This window comes from Gymnodraco acuticeps, unplaced genomic scaffold (genome assembly GCF_902827175.1).
Source record: "Gymnodraco acuticeps unplaced genomic scaffold, fGymAcu1.1, whole genome shotgun sequence".
In the NCBI taxonomy this organism is placed as follows: Eukaryota; Metazoa; Chordata; class Actinopteri; order Perciformes; family Bathydraconidae; genus Gymnodraco; species Gymnodraco acuticeps.
In genome coordinates this window covers 2,458,994-2,475,005 of record NW_022989899.1, presented here as the reverse complement: position 1 = coordinate 2,475,005, position 16,012 = coordinate 2,458,994, and the positions used below count along the sequence as shown (strand labels likewise).

The 16,012-nt window shown below is 42.6% G+C and overlaps 1 protein-coding gene across 2 annotated transcripts; it reads right to left on the bottom strand.

The window, feature by feature from the left end:
* Positions 1-1,701: 1,701 nt before the first annotated feature.
* Positions 1,702-9,833, bottom strand: lhx1a (LIM homeobox 1a). 2 transcript variants are annotated; one of them, XM_034205965.1, is made up of 5 exons: positions 9,123-9,833; positions 7,366-7,586; positions 6,469-6,752; positions 4,194-4,359; positions 1,702-3,065 (listed from the first exon to the last, which is right to left on the bottom strand). In XM_034205965.1, the coding sequence occupies exons 1-5, from the start codon at positions 9,290-9,292 to the stop codon at positions 2,686-2,688; spliced, it is 1,221 nt and encodes a 406-aa protein (XP_034061856.1). In that variant the 5' UTR covers positions 9,293-9,833; the 3' UTR covers positions 1,702-2,685. The 2 variants fall into 2 exon arrangements, with proteins under 2 accessions (XP_034061856.1, XP_034061848.1); XM_034205957.1 differs by having other exon boundaries at positions 7,366-7,589; positions 9,123-9,832.
* Between the last annotated feature and the right edge of the window lie 6,179 nt (positions 9,834-16,012).

The following is a 16,012-nucleotide window of genomic DNA, read 5'->3' as shown; positions in this document are numbered from 1 at the left end:
CAGAACATTTATTTTAGATCCCTGTGGGTGTGTGGGCCATTCAAACGTCCTGACTCAGGGATTTCAAATGTCATTTAAAACCCCTTCGATGCTGTTAAGGCTTTCTTTATTTTTCCAGCGTAAGACTACAAGGTCAGTTTGCTCCCACAGCTGATCAGCGATCAATAGGAGATTTAAATTTAAAGAGCCGTGGCCCCGGGGGCGGTTAGTTGCCGGTGCATGGTGTTACCACAGGGGGGGCTAAGCCCAGGGGCTCAACAGAGACCTATATCGTCCCATAGACCCTCCACCCCCACCTTCCTCCCCACATCCCCAAGCTTGGTTAACTCTCAAGACCATGATTAATTCATGGTGGATTACTTTCTGGGGGCAGGGGGAGAAAACTAGGATTGCATATGGTCCTAACTGCACATGCACGGTTTGGAAGATAAAGGCTCCCTCAGATTCATCCCACCGCCCGCGTGAGCCCTATTTTCATCCTTCCTGAAAAAGATCAAGCCTCAGTGTTTGGTCCTTCTTGATTATCATTACTGCTATGTTCACCGAAATAAGTTGGAAAAGTCCCTCCCAGCCGTTAGACTGCACCGCAAGAACAGTAAGCTGCCGGGAATAATCATGTAGGAGCAGCCTAACAAACGCAAGACAAGCAGCAGAGGCGCCGTCACGCCAATCTCATCATTGTCCTTCACAGTTGCACAGCTAACTGCTTATGATTAGTGTACGACCGCAAGTAACTCAACAGAAGAATCCGAGGCCGCAGCCAAAGTGGTGGGGATAGAGGCGGTGTAAATTGTGATTTCGCTCCCCCTTGTGTCAGCAAGACAGTCCACGTAAAGACTTATGAAAGTGAAATCAGCAGAACACTTTTCTGTTGGTCGAACCCTCATTGTATTTGTCTATGAATTGTTGTTTCACATTACGTTTCTCCAGCTCTGCTTCTGCGTTCTCATTCAGCCTCTTCTTTCTGTCTCTTCATCCCTCACTCAATGTTTTTGATAACCATTAATCTGAATTGTTTACCTGTCACCATGTCGTCAAAGGCCAATTATTTCACATTCTGAGTTAATGGGAAATCAGACGGGTAGACAAAAAGCACTCATTACGAGAGGAGTGACACCGGAGTGATCATTAATACACTGTACAGTAAGACCGCTGTCAGATAGCCGCTCCAAAGACAATGTGTTGAAAAAATGTATATGTATATTTTCTAGTTTTATTAGAAACACATTTTTGTCAACATGTTGTATTTATACAGTGAATGGTCTAATATGCACTGGAGGTCACATAAGCTTAGGTTTATTTGAACAATAAAAGACATCCCATTAGGGCTGATATTCAAAGAGATGTAGCAGCTACTTGCCGCATATTTGACCGTCAGTTTTAAATAGTTTGGACAAAAATAAAACCTGTCTAAGTATGTTATATTAACAATTTTATGAATGTATCTTCAGACTAAAAAGTAAGAAGTCAATTGCTTCTTTTAACACTTACACACGTTCTGCAGATGATGGTGCAAAGCACACTTTAACAGTATTTGTGCTATTTTATTTGGCAAATGTCTACTTTACTTGTTTGTTTTTATTGATATTTTAATCTTTTTTTGTAAACAACATCTTGTACAAACTAGCACAGTGAATCACAACCCCAGCAAATATGTTTTTATCTCCATACAATATAAATGAAATCAATACAAAAGTTTGGTTGGTTGCTTGGAACAATTTTATATGGATCAAGAGGTTCTAAAACATGGTTTTCGATACTTCTGGACTCCTGAATTTAATAGATCACGTAAACAGTTGACTGTTCTAAGTCCCGTTTAGAACCCCGGTAAAAGATTTTTAGAAGGTAGACTTCATTTCGACATTTCAAGTTCACTTCCATTTTAAATAAAGGGTTTGCAATCCATAGAGGGTTTTCACTGTTTGCCTTTTGAAGGCGGCCTTCTTCAGATTTGGTGGACATACTGAAAAAAAAAACGAAAGAAAATGGTCCACACGGAGGAACAATTGTCATTTCCTCTGGCCTCCGGAAACATTGTGTCAAAAAAGTGTAATTGTCAATATGGCAGAGCCTTGAGAGGCAAAGAGGTCTGAGGAGCTTCTGAATAAATACAAGGGACAAAAGTCGTACCTCGAACAGAGTGTGAACGCAGCTCAGCTTGGAGCCCGGTCAGCACACCATCACCGCTCGGCCTTATTCTCTCTCTGCAAAGCTATTCAGGTCTTTGACAGTAGCTAATGATGTTTTCCTGTTCAGGGCGTACCATAGGAGATTTCCAAAGGCTTGTTTTTACCCCACCGGTGAGTGTTAGGGAGCGACTGACATGAGTCAGGAGGGGTGACGGGGGTCCAAACAAAGGAGGGGGTGAATGGGGGGCAGTTCAGCAGTCTCACCCTTTTTTTTTGGATGCGGCTTGGGGAGTTCATGAAGCAATTCAAACACCCAAACACAATAATGAAGACAATGTTTTTAAGCATTATGCCAGATACGCTCTCCCCACAAAAAACAACAACAAATCCAGAGGGAAAATAAATAAATAAATATGAAACGAAATTAAAAATGATTCAATGGCGTTGCCTTAACCCTGTCAATATCCATTTCCATGTTCTCGACCCCAGCCCCCATCACCACCAAACCTCACGAGGACCTGTTCCTCTCATCAGTAGAGTCCAGGCTCTCAGAGAGCTACCACACAGTGCCCTCGTTCATTTCCGAGGGTGCATGGGACAGGTGGTTGTTGTATCCGCTGCCGTTCAGGGACAGTGAGGTAAAGGGCGGACTGGGGCCGAACACATCGGAGGAGAGGCCGTGCATGGGTCCCGGGAGGCCTGGTTCTGGGCTGGGAGAATCCCCCGGATGGTGGGACATTATATCGGAGAAACGCTGCACCTCGCTGGAGGGGTGGTGGCCCGGCAGGGGGTGGTCCATACCTCCGAGGGGGGTCCCGGTGGGGCCTGAGGAGGGCACGAAGGGGAGATCGACCGGGGTCTGGGCTTGCGACGACGGAGGCCCCTGAGGGAAGAAGTCGTAGTTCCCTGTCGGACCGTAGTACTCGCTTTGATAATCTGCAGATCCAAGAGAAGATGGGAAAGTTAGCTCGGAGAACAATGCAGAAAGAACTCCAGAGACATTGAGGAATGCTTCCAATGTACGTGGCTTGATTTGTATAGAGGGAGGAAGACCCTCGCCGTACTACATTAGTCACAGGGCACGCTACACTTAAATCAAAACTTCAATTGGGTGGGGAGAACAACGTGGCCACACAATTAATTAAAATGGGGGCCATTTCTTCAGCGATTCTACCTACTGAGACCAATTTATTTTTAATTGTGCAGAATATTATAAGACTTTTTGCTTCAGCAGAAATAACAAAGGCCCGAGCACAAATGAAATTCTCTGAAGAAGATCAGATATTTCACAGACATTTCAGGGCTTGTGAAGGAAGTGTGGTATCATATTACTTAGATAGAAACTCAGTGATCACCAAAAGCTTCCGGACGAGCTTACCCAAACTGAAAAATACACCAAAACTGTATTCTAGAAAATAATAACATGATAAGATCCTTATTGTGGCCTTTCCAAACTTGCTGCATTTTATATATTTGTTTGTTTACAAGTTAATGTCATTATTTTACTGAATTCACATTTACATTCTTGTGAAAAGACACATCATAGACTATCAACTGTATTCCTTTAAGGTCTCAGCGTATTATAGAGTTAAAAAAAGGGTTGGATAAAATTGGGCTTTGTTCTGTCCAGTCCATACATGTCATTTATATATTATTACAATAAACAGTATTGTATTCAAATGAAAAATATTTAACTTCATATTGTTTAATTTCATTCTATTTCACATGTATGTATACAGTGTACTGATTTCCTGCATGTTGCACATTTTACTCCCTTGCACCATTTATTGTCTTTTTCTTCTTAGGGACTTTAGATTATCATTGCCAACAATATAAGCTGCATATTACAATAAAACCTTTGCATCTGTAATCATAACAGCATGATATAATTAAAATAGGAAACATATTTTGAACAACATGTTAAATACAATTTGATTAAAATAGAAGAATCATACTAAACATTATTTTACAATCAAATACAATTATATTTCATGAATAATCTAACTTTGGATAAATACAGAATAGCCTACAAAAACATTGGCAAAAAATGAAATACTAGCATACCTCCGTAGTAGGAGAAGGGCCCGTTGGGGATGAGCTCCCCGGGCTCCAACCGGTCCACCAGCGTCCTCATCCGCCTCGGGCTGCGGAAAAACGCGTGCCTCCGCGCACCCAGCGCACTCAGCTGCTTCATGCGCCTCTCTTTGGAACGTCGGTTCTGGAACCAGACCTAGACACACACAAACATTTCGTCTCAGCAAACATGCAAAAGTCATCTGACGCCATTTTGATTGCACGTCAATATTGCGTGTGAGATGGGAGGAGGGTGATATGGAGGTGATGGAGGACGTGGCTGAGGGCCGCATAAAGAACATGTAAACACAAAAAATGTGCACGTTGTGGATTTTGTTTTGGAATCTGCAAATAAAGCCCACTGTGTTAATTCCCTGCCGTGCACACGAAAGTGTAATTAGGTGTCATGTTTACCTTGGCACCTACACCCAGCGGCTTCTCATGACAGTCAATAACCGGGATGACTGTGTGTTTTGCGGCGTGCGTGATGAGCCGGCGCGGTAAATCCGCGAGGCTCTGCGGTGAGAGAACTGCGCCCAATTACGGTTCCAGGAGCGGGAGTCACATGTAACCTCCCTAATGATCTTTTAACCCTCCATTTACTCCGGCTCAGGCTGCAGCAGCGGGGGCTTAAAATCTCCAATTAATACTTAATATGAGGGTTGTTACCGATATATTACCGGGCTCTTGGAGGTTATCATTTCCTAATCTATAGACCGGCTTCCTTTTCCCCCTTATGCTCATACATATTAGATAGCCTTACTTGCCACTTTTACTATTAATCTGCTAGCCCTCACCCTTATTCACGTTATGGAAAATAATAACATGTTGGTAAACTAGAATATGTGGAAGTACGTTTTACCACGTGTACATTGTTTGGCGCATGGATATGAGATGTTATAAAAACCGATTTAGCCGTCCTTGGAAACAACGAAAAAGACAAAATACTCCCTCATACAACTTTTATAATAATGTTAACAACAGCAGCTGTAATAATAATATTAAATAAAAATAATAATATTAAAAATAATTGTATTGATAAACCCCCTGGCCCTGCTGTAATCCAGAGTTGTGAGGAGACCACCTGAAGACCCTTGAAACAGATTTCTGTCTTCCACTTGGCTGGAGATGCTCGCAGCATGGCTAAATGTGGCCGCAAAGCGTGCTGGGAGCGCGGTGCCAGGACTCCCAGCAGCCCGGCGCCAGTTGGCGACTTTGCCCGGTCACCAGCGCCAAGAATCAAAAATACCCATATAAATTACCCGTTTCCAAATCAACCTCGTCCTCGGCCAATCTGTGGTTTAATGAATTATATGCGAAGGCAAAAAGGGGGCCTCCTTCTAAAGAGGGGTGAAGGATGTGGCGGAGGGGGTGGGGGAGAGGATGGCGGGGGTGGGGGGGGGGGGGGGGGGGGGGGGGGGGCTCTCTGGTGGGATGAGGCTTGCCTGCGTGGTCATGACAGTCTGGCAGCTTGGCAGGGACATTTTCCATAAAATATAAACTGTTACATCACACCTTTTAATGGGTGCGTAACACCCTATAACAGAGAAAGCCCACCTCCTCCACCTGTGGGTGTCCCTTGGATATTATGTCCATCACATTTCAGACACAATCAGAAGATCAATATCGTAAGAATTTGAATGATTTGCACTTGGACTTTCACATTCAACAGATTCACAATTATTCAAATCTGTGAACAAGTTCCTATTTTATACTATATTTTAGATGTTTAGTTTTTTTTATTCTAATCTTCCTTGTGTGAACTCGTATTTCTGCTATTGCTATGACACCTGGATTTCTCTACGGGGATTAATAATGGTTTATATTATTCTATTTTATTCACTTTGTGCACACATTATAACAACTGTTTTCAACTGCCTCCAACCCTGCACCGTATTCGTAAATCGGACTAGCCAGCACATTTGTCGTTCCTTATGTATATACTTCATATTTATACAACCATATATTACATTTATAACAACCTTCGCATATACTGTAAACTCATCGGCACCTTAATGCACTTTCTTGTTGGATGTAGCCATTTGAAGTATACCACGATACAGTTTAATCTAATATTCTAAAGGTTTATTTTTATTCTATTTGATCTTGTGATTTATTATTTAATCTTGTAAAGGGGATGATTAGCTTTATATGATTTTTGTTGGGGTTGGATAAACTGCTCCATTTGCTAATAAATAACAAAGGGCTATCTTTATCCGGTGCTTAATGAAGCCTGATCCAGTGCGCGTAATGGGGAGCAGCTCACCTGGATGACCCGCATGTTGAGCCCGGTCTCCTGGGCCAGCTGCTCCCTGATGTGCCGGGTGGGTTTGGGGGTGGCAGCGAACGCCGCCTTCAGGGTCTCCAGCTGTTTGGCCTTGATGGTGGTGCGGGGGCCGCGCCGCTTCCCCCCCAGGTTCTGGTCGTCATTCTCGTTGTTGACCGTCTCTTTGTCGGACAGGGCGGCTATCTCCGTGTCCTTCAGAACCACGTCGTCCTGCAGCTGGTCCTGAGAGTCCGGTGATAAACTGGGGTCGCTACACGCCGTTACTAAACACAATAAAATGAACGTTAGAATAACCGGAAGTAAATCAAAACAGATCGTAAATCAAATGTATACTGAATGCAATGACACGTGTGTGATTTAAAGGTGGCTGAAGATTAATGAATATCTGAATATTTCTCAATGTGTCATTTAATTTTTTGTTTTAAGAAAATGTAACGTTATTTTACAAACTATAAGCAACTCGTGAGACTTTCTCCTTGAATATTAAGTAAACATTAACGCAATACAAATCCTGCACACAGATTATGGAAGACACATTTATAAAACTCATGTAATGTAATATCGGAGGCTAAAATAACGAGTTTTTACTGGTGCAGAGAAAAATAAAAGGCTTAGATAAATACATTGTTTACAAACTAAAAGCAACCAACAAGACGTTCTCCTTGAACATTTACGCAATACAAATCCTGACCGACAGCTTTATGGAACACAAATCCTATTACTAATGTAGTGTAATATTAGAGTTTTAAATTAGTTATTTTTACTGGTGTAAATAAACTAAAAGAGTAAAACACAAATGTGAACAATGATTTTTGCTGTCTCTGCGGGGCAGGACCCATCACATCCATCACCATTTACACACACATTAACACACACCTGAGAGGAGGCTGGCGTCTTTTACACTGCTGTTGTTTAGGTAATCTTCTTTGCAAACGAATTTGTTCTCGTCTATGATGTAGAGCTCCTCTCCGGTGGACAGCTGCTTGTTGCACATCATGCAGGTGAAGCAGTTGAGGTGGAACACTTTGCTGCGGGCCCTCCGCACCAGGTCGTTGGGAGAAATGCCCTGCGAGCAGCCGCCGCACTTGGTGCCGAACCTTCTGCGGAAAGAGAGGCAGGGTCGTTTCATTGTATAATGTTAAAGACATATTTTACATAAATAAATTCCGAGATAATTATGTGATCGCACGAGGAGGTTGGACAGGGAAAATCCGTATTTAGCAGAATAGAGACGGACTTTTAAAACAGAATGCTGGCTTCACTCTATAGAGACTGAAGTCACATGTGGAGGACATACATAAAGGGATTATAATCCGGTTTGACACATGAAGTCGTTTTTTTTATTTTTTTAATAAATTGACCATTTGGAAACATATTTTGGCTACTACCAAGTCGAAGAACAACCCATTTGTATCAATAATTTAACATGAAATAAAGTATATAGATACATCCAGATAATATTATATAATATTTTTTTTCGATTTAAGGTTATTTCTTGGACCTTGTGCTAAGAAAGATCTCACTGCTCAATCCACTCTGCCGTGATAGGGTTCATGTTTTATAATAATAATAATAATAATAATAATACTTTTTTTAAATGTGAAATTCTTAGTTAATGCATTGTACTGTCTCTCTAACTATACATAACAATACCGCTATTAAATAAATACTTCATTTTACGGGAAGATATTGCTGTTGCGCGTGAGCTAAATATTTTTCATTATTACTTAAAAATTATTAACATATCCTCCCTCTCCTTCTACTAAGAGCATTTTCACAACCATCTGTCCTCTTACCCTATATGTGATCTACATATAAGGCAGTGCAGTAAATATAGGTCCAGTAGGCTACCACAGCTCTAATAAAGCGTTGAATAATGTGTATTGAGCGCTGTGCACTGCTTGTTGACTGCACGTCTGTGATTGCATTGTCTGCGGACTTGATCTTTTCAACTAGTTTACTATTCAAATCCACTTATCACGTCCTCCTCAGCCGGCCTGAGCAAACACACCGGGCCGGCCCTGCGGCTGACAGAAACACAGCCCAGGTGTGATTTCCTCGATTTCCTAACAAACCGCCTCCCCCCACTCCCCCTCCCGCTGTGAGCGAGTGCACACGCGTTTAATGTTGCTGGCCCTCTTTTCTTCTTGTTTAGCATGAGAATCCAAATTAACAAGCTTTTAATTACTCGCTGCTAATCAAAGCTTATCGCCTCCAAAGTGCTCGTTCACGCCTGCAGGCGCGGACAGGTCGGCTCAGAGAATAAACAGAAAACAGTGCGAACATTTTGAGTGTGCAGTCAACACATGGGATAGGCTTTTAGTATTTCTATTTTTTTAGTATGAGAAAGCACAAGAGGTGTAAATAATGACCTGGCATTTTTTGTCAATTTTATTCTATAATTGAAAAGTTTTCAATAATATGGAAGACAAATAACGTTATTTTAAAGTTATTTTAAGTTAAGACAATTTGCTAAAGAAATAATAGAAAAATACATATATTTTCTAAAATATTTATTGGCCTGGTATACTGCTTTTTAAATGTATTGAGGCTATTTTATTCCCCTTTCCTGCTGCCACAAACCCAGACATATAAACCACAAACACCCTGCTTGTCACCTTCCCAGAGCTTACCTAAAGAAATCATTTTTGCAGTACAGTCTCCCCTCTCGAGAAAAACATTTTTCTGTCAAATTACATTTGCACTCGCAGCACTGCACGCACTTGACGTGCCAGGCTCTGTCCAGCACGTTGAGCAGGAAGCGGTCCAGAATAGGCCTCTCGCAGCCGGCGCAGTGGACCATGGCTTTGGGCTGAGCTGCAACCCCACAACTGAAGCACGAAAGCGAACTAAAATCAACAGTAGTAGCCTACAGGCCAAGCATGGACCGAGAATCAGCTTCTTCCTTCACAGAAAAACAGACACGTCCTCTCTTGCAGGTTAAAAAAAAGCCAAACGGGGAAAATAATCAGTCCTTCATCGGATCCGGAGGAAAAACACAATTCAACCAACATGTAACCAGCTGCAGGTTGCTCTGAAGTGAAGAGAGCCCCCCTTTAGCCAGTCCTAATAAAATGCTTCTTGGGCAGTGCTGTCACACAACAACACACGCGCGCCTGTCAACAATGCAGTGTACATGGCAGCGTATCCACTGTTCAGACGCAAAAATAAAATAAAATCACACACCCAAAGGATTTTGGAAAAGAGTGTGTCCGCGGATCCTTGATATTCAGTTGCTGCGATGCTCGGGTTCAGTCAGTCAGCCAGTCAGTCAGTGTGTATGCTGGGATGCCCAGTCTCTAGTGCCGTGGTGTGTGTGGGATACGCTGGCTCTCCAGTAAACTGTCTTGCTCCTAAAGCTCCAAGCCAGCCTTATTCCCAGCCTCCTGACGTCAGGCCGTGGCCGGACCAATCAGCGGCGCGCCATGCCAGCATGCATCAAGCCGCCCCATCATAACCCAGCGAGGGCTCTGCCTGCTATTTATGCCACACACTCAAGACACCAATTGTCAAGAATTTCCTTGCAAACTGTCATATGTTAGTGAATGTGTTTGGAGGCAGCAGCCGCGGCGGAGGCGCGCAGCGCGGAGGGAGAGGCGCCACTCTTCAGCCCCGTAGCAAAGTGTCTTCTTGGCAGAAGGGGGGCAAGGAGGAATCTGAGCAGGTACACACAGAGGCGTCTTCGGGATAAAGAAGCTGGAAGCGCAGATTGCATGGTTTATTCCTGTGCGCACATTTCGGGCATGCTTTTATTTTGTTATTTGGAGGTGTTTAACTTAAACAAACCAGCCGTTAATGAAATAGTCTGCTTTGCACTTGTGCATCTTGTTAAATGTTCGCAGCTCTCTGAAATAAGGTGTTATCATCTTTCCAGAGTGGCATAACAGCGTTTATTTGGCACGGCGCAGCGAGCAGTTCTCTGTGGTGTGATGGAGAGGAAGCCCGAGAGACAGAGAGGCTCTAAAGTTGGCAGCTCATTCATTAGGGGGGTCCAAAGTAATTCAGGTCCACCTTCAGTAAATATCAGCCCGCTGGATTATTCACAGTCGTTTCCATCCAATCGTTTCTGTTCTTTAACAGCTTTTCTCTCAGATTGACTGTTTCTGTAACTAAACCATCATTTAGTTAGGAATTCATCTTTGAATTTAGTAAGACAAACTGTCCAATTACTGCCTCTAACACAATCATATAGGAATTGTTGTTTGAATAAACATAATGCATATTTGCCTGCCACATGGTGGTGGCTTTATCTAAAGAGAACAAGCTTAAAAACACACTCCAATAGCTTTATGTCCTCTTCTTTCTTATTTTCCATCATAACACTGACCTCCATAGTTTTAGCACAATGCAATCTGCAATGGAAATGTGCGTTTTAAATGGACTACAAACTCACTTCCCTCTTTTTTCCTGAACTAAACCCTGCTGAAGAATTTGAAAAAACAGAAAGTCTGACTCTCTCCTCCAGCACTGTAAATGCAGCATGTAAACAAGCAAACGTTGCTGTTATTTGCATGTGTAGAAGATGCCTCGATAGTCTGTCAGTGGGGATAATCTCCGCCTGATTTAGACTGAGCCACAGAGAGAAGAAAAAACAGGCAGCTCACAGAGGCAGATTAATCCACGAATAGAAGGAAATCAAAATATAAGCTTAAAAATATCTCAATTCCCCTCCAGGCAAAGGCACTATTAAATGCAAAAAATGTTTTAACCTTACCACTGTAATCCCCTTGCTAGCAATAGATTATTCTCGCTCAGAAATTGTACTGGAAGTTAAGGACAACAAAAGTTACTATTTTTCTTTTGAGGCCTTCCAGCAAAACCATGATTGTATAACTAAATAAATACCCACATTACAATGATTTTTTTTTATTGGTGTCCACTGAGAGGAATTGTAGGCTATTTACATGTAGGCTATGTATTTTTTCTCCCAAGTCTATTTTTGGCTCATAAATAAAGCAGCCCGGGAGATGTGTGCTTTATGAAGTGCAGGCAAGTGAGCTGGTTACACTGCGAGATAACTAATGTGAGATAATGAATGAGGCCGTGAAGATGCATGCCGTCATTAATTCTAATCATGGCACGTTTATTTGTCTCCCCTTTCTCCTCCAGGGCAGTGAAGAGACACAAAGTCACCACAACAACAACAACAACAACAACAAGGGCCGGGGACAAAGAGCCGGGGATTGGATGGATTCATGAGAGATAGAAATATAAAACCTAATTCTGAATGTGCAGGCCGGGGAAGGAAACCGGGAATCGGGTCCTATACCGGTGGAAACATCCACCCGAGCTGGAACTGTGATCAGCGGAGTGTACAGAGGAGGGGGAGGAGGAGGCCGGTGGTGCCGCTCCGCCGCCCCGTATCTGCAGCCTCAACACTCCGCTGATATTTAAAATTCATAATAAAACGCATTCATCATTCTGGTTTAAGAATGCGTTCATTTTAGGAACAGACAGCTTCAGTTTCACTAAATATCAGCTGTTTATTTTCTCATCTCAATAGGGGAAATCCAAGGTGCAGCTGTGACAAAAACCTAAAAGAAAGAAACAATAAATCGGCATTATATTATTTCATTGCACTCATTATGAGTCAATTTGGATATCAGTGTGCCAAATGCATCCACATTCCAGGGATTGCAGATTAAAATGAGACTTTATAGCTAATCTGTCACGTTTACATCATGGACCCAGTGCATTGTCCTTCTTAAATAAATACCAAAAAGTAGCATACTTTTAGAGGAATTACCACGAAAAATGGTTACAAATGTTTTCTTTTTCTCAAAAGATAAATCGTTTAATTTTATTAGCACCCCCCTTCACAGAAATATGGATTCATAATGTGTTAACTTGACATTCACATTAATTACATGTCAAGGTTTTCATTTTGACGCGCAGTGTTCCATCGTATCCATAAACTGTGTGTGAGTATAGAGAGAATACTCGGTGTGTGTCTGTTTATGTGTGTGTGCGTGTGTGTGTTTGGGGGGGGGGGCACTTTCTCTGTTCTTGTCCAGTCTGTCAATCATTATCCAGCGCGTCCATCCGTCCCTCTTCCGTCCGTCCCAGGGAGAATATCGCAGCTATAACGCACAGTCCCACGATCGACTGTCTGAGCTGTGTCCTCCCCACCCCCTGTCAGCAGCCCAACATATGCCCATGTGAACCCAACGTGGATTATTGAGCCAACACCAACTCTATACGCAAACATTTTCCAGACTTTTCAACTCCGGCCCCGGCCTGGGCTGAGAGAAATCCGATGGGATTTATAGATCATCTCCCTACAGCTGCCTCTTCTCAGCCAGGCAACCCCCTCCACACACACACACAACACACACACACACACACACACACACACACACACACACACACACACACACACACACACACACACACACACACACACACACACACACACACACACACACACACACACCACACACACACACATACACACACACACACACACACACTCACACACACACACACACACACACACACATACACACGCACACACACACACACACGCACACACACACACACACACACACACACCCACACACACACACACACACACACACACACACACACACACACACATATTCAGTGGCTGGCCCAGGCGTTGGGGTGCATAACTGACTCAGGGTCAGCATCAGGGTCCCCCCACTGCTATGAGGTTTCCAGTAAAGAGAGGGACTCGGCATTATTATTTGTATTATTATTTTTATTATTATTATTGTTATTAGCCATATTATTAGAAAAAAGCTTCAGTATGTCCTATTAAGTATAGGCCTTAGCCTTTGACCAAAGGCTTAAGTAATAATGCATATTAATTACAGTATACAGTAAAATAATGTATAATAAAAAACATCCGAACAAAAATATACAATAATAATAATATTAATAATAATAATAATGTTCAATCAAAAGCAAATTGCCCAAAAAATATGATTTGCTTCATCTTTGCTCCAAACAGGCGCAGCTCCCATTAATGCTTCTCAGAGATTGTTCTGCAGCCGGGGTGAAAGGGCCGGGATCACTAATGATTATAATATAATGTGCAGCGATAACCACTCCCTTTGAGATATTATCGCCCGGTGGCCAAAGCTCTGGGGACGGGCTGCGTGGCTGCATGGCTGCATGGCTGCAGAGCGGCAGATAGCGGCAGAGAGCTGCTCGCCCATGCATCTGCTGCTTTTTATTTATTTATTATTTATCCGCGCATGCTTAGTCAGACCGATACGACATATAATTGCATATGTGTTTTGATAGTCCCCACTAATAAGTGATATCGTTCTTGTTGCCTGGGGCAGGAAAACAAATGTGTACAGAACTGGAGGCCCTGTTGAAAACTTTTTTATTTGATTCCACAAGAAAATAGTCCCAAAGCTTTTTGGTTAGCAGTGGGATATAAAACATAACTTATATCAAACATGTCGTAGTTCTTATAAAGGTATGATTACTCTAATGTAGTTATGTAAATGTAATGTAAATGCAAATCTAATATCGTTTTTAAAATATGATTTTATTCCACAAAATATGATTTTTTTGCCTTTGCACTAAATCACTATCAACATTTTCTGAAGGGTTTCCACTGATTTATGTTCATTGGTGGAGCGATTGATATTCTCCATGATTAGAAACAAAGTTTTGCAAACCTTCCTATCGTGAAAAAAATGAAGCTTTCATTGAAAGCCTTTAAAATGAAATATATTGTTTTTGCAGCAGTTATTGCTGCTCTACTATATTTATTAAATGTGTATTTATGGGTATAAAACTGTTAGAGGGGAGTTGCAACTGCATACTCGTATCCTAAGTAGCTACCTTTATTTGATCATGTCTATATTTCCTTAGAATGAATGTTCCTGCAAAAGCAGGCCTGGCACAACAGCCACACCATGGACAGATAATATCTATAAATACCTCACGTCACAAACAAAAGGAAAAAATAATTATCAACATTCTCTGATCAATAGCAAACAACTGGAGGAGGGAATGAGAGCAGGAGGAGCAGGAGGAGCAGGAGCAGGAGGAGGAGCAGGAGCAGGAGCAGGAGCAGGAGCAGGAGCAGGAGCAGGAGCAGGAGCAGGAGCAGGAGCAGGAGCAGGAGCAGGAGCAGGAGCAGGAGCAGGAGCAGGAGCAGGAGCAGGAGCAGGAGCAGGAGCAGGAGCAGGAGGAGGAGGAGGAGGAGGAGGAGGAGGAGGAGGAGGAGGAGGAGGAGGAGGAGGAGGAGGAGGAAGGAGAAGTGAGTGATGTTGCTGTGCTGGACGCACTATCCATCTTCATTGGAGCTTTGTGTGCGCAAAAAGCAAAGGCGCGCATAAGGTAAAGCCTGCATCAAAGCCGCGGCTTTATTTTTATATCCAATAGATCAGCAGGCAGACAAAGCTTTATTCTCGCCAGGAGACAGATATTTTACCTCTGCCTTACGGTTTTATGTTGGAGAGGTGTCAGCCGGGGGAAATGGATGGCTAATGCATAGGCAAAGCGCGACCCGCCTCGGCATGCACGTCAGAGGGGGCTGCAGGGAAGAGCAGCGGGGATTTAGGGCCCCTGGGAGCCCAACAGGGGGGCCGAACACTGGGGGGATAGAAGCATCCCGACTCCACTCATAGTGTGGCTCATAACGCAGAACATAAGTTAAACAGATTGCATCCTTCTTTGCATTAGTATGGGACACACACACACACATTATTGGATTTACATTATATTACATGCTTCCGTCCAAAGTGTCTTACATGCCCTTCTTGAAGACTCATGGGCCGGGAATCGAACCCCCACCCACTGATTGGTCCAAGTACTGCAAATGAGTAGTATTGAGATCCAATACTACCTTTAGATTCACAAACAAAATAAACTGAGAAACAAAAATGTCTTATTAAAAGTTGTAAAAGATATTGATGAAATGTGTAGTTTTTTCAGTGGAAGTTGCTTTATATTTACTGAGGGGATGGGATCAGACCACTGACCCCCTGATTGGTATGTCAGCGCATGAATCCCCTGAGCCATAGCCACCTTTCACGACTGCTGAATCAAAGTCATGCTGTCATCATAAAATAAGTTCCAGTTATTTATTAAGATTAGACAGTGGAAGACACACACACGCATTCAGATATAACATGTGTTAGGTGGGCCTGACTTTTGCTGAAAATACATACAAAATACAGATGTTTATTCAGACGTTTAAATATAATTTACTCAAATGATTATTCCTTTAGAAGCCTAATATGTCACTTTTTTTGTTTTGCATATTGAGGGTTCACAACGCTTATGGGGTACTTTACAACATTTGTAATGGTCTCGATTTGAATGGGGTGATATGGTGGTCGTGTTGGTCCAAAGGTGAAATTCCACCTTGAAAATCAGTTGGAATGAGCCTTGAAATCTTCACTTCACCTGCCTCTTCTTCAGACCCCGCTAACACATCCCCGTACACAACTATTAGCTAGTTGTTAAAATATTATGCACTGCTCACTCCCTGACATGAATGCAGATTTCTCACCACATGCTGCAAAGAGTTAACGAG

Coding starts and splice junctions, on each gene's coding strand:
- lhx1a (XM_034205957.1), bottom strand. CDS start 9,292: ATGGTCCACTGCGCCGGCTGCGAGAGGCCTATTCTGGACCGCTTCCTG. Junction 7,590..9,122: donor TGCAAAAATGATTTCTTTAG/GTAAGCTCTGGG, acceptor CTCTTTCCGCAG/AAGGTTCGGCACCAAGTGCG. Junction 4,360..6,468: donor TCAACATGCGGGTCATCCAG/GTGAGCTGCTCC, acceptor GTGTGTGTCTAG/GTCTGGTTCCAGAACCGACG.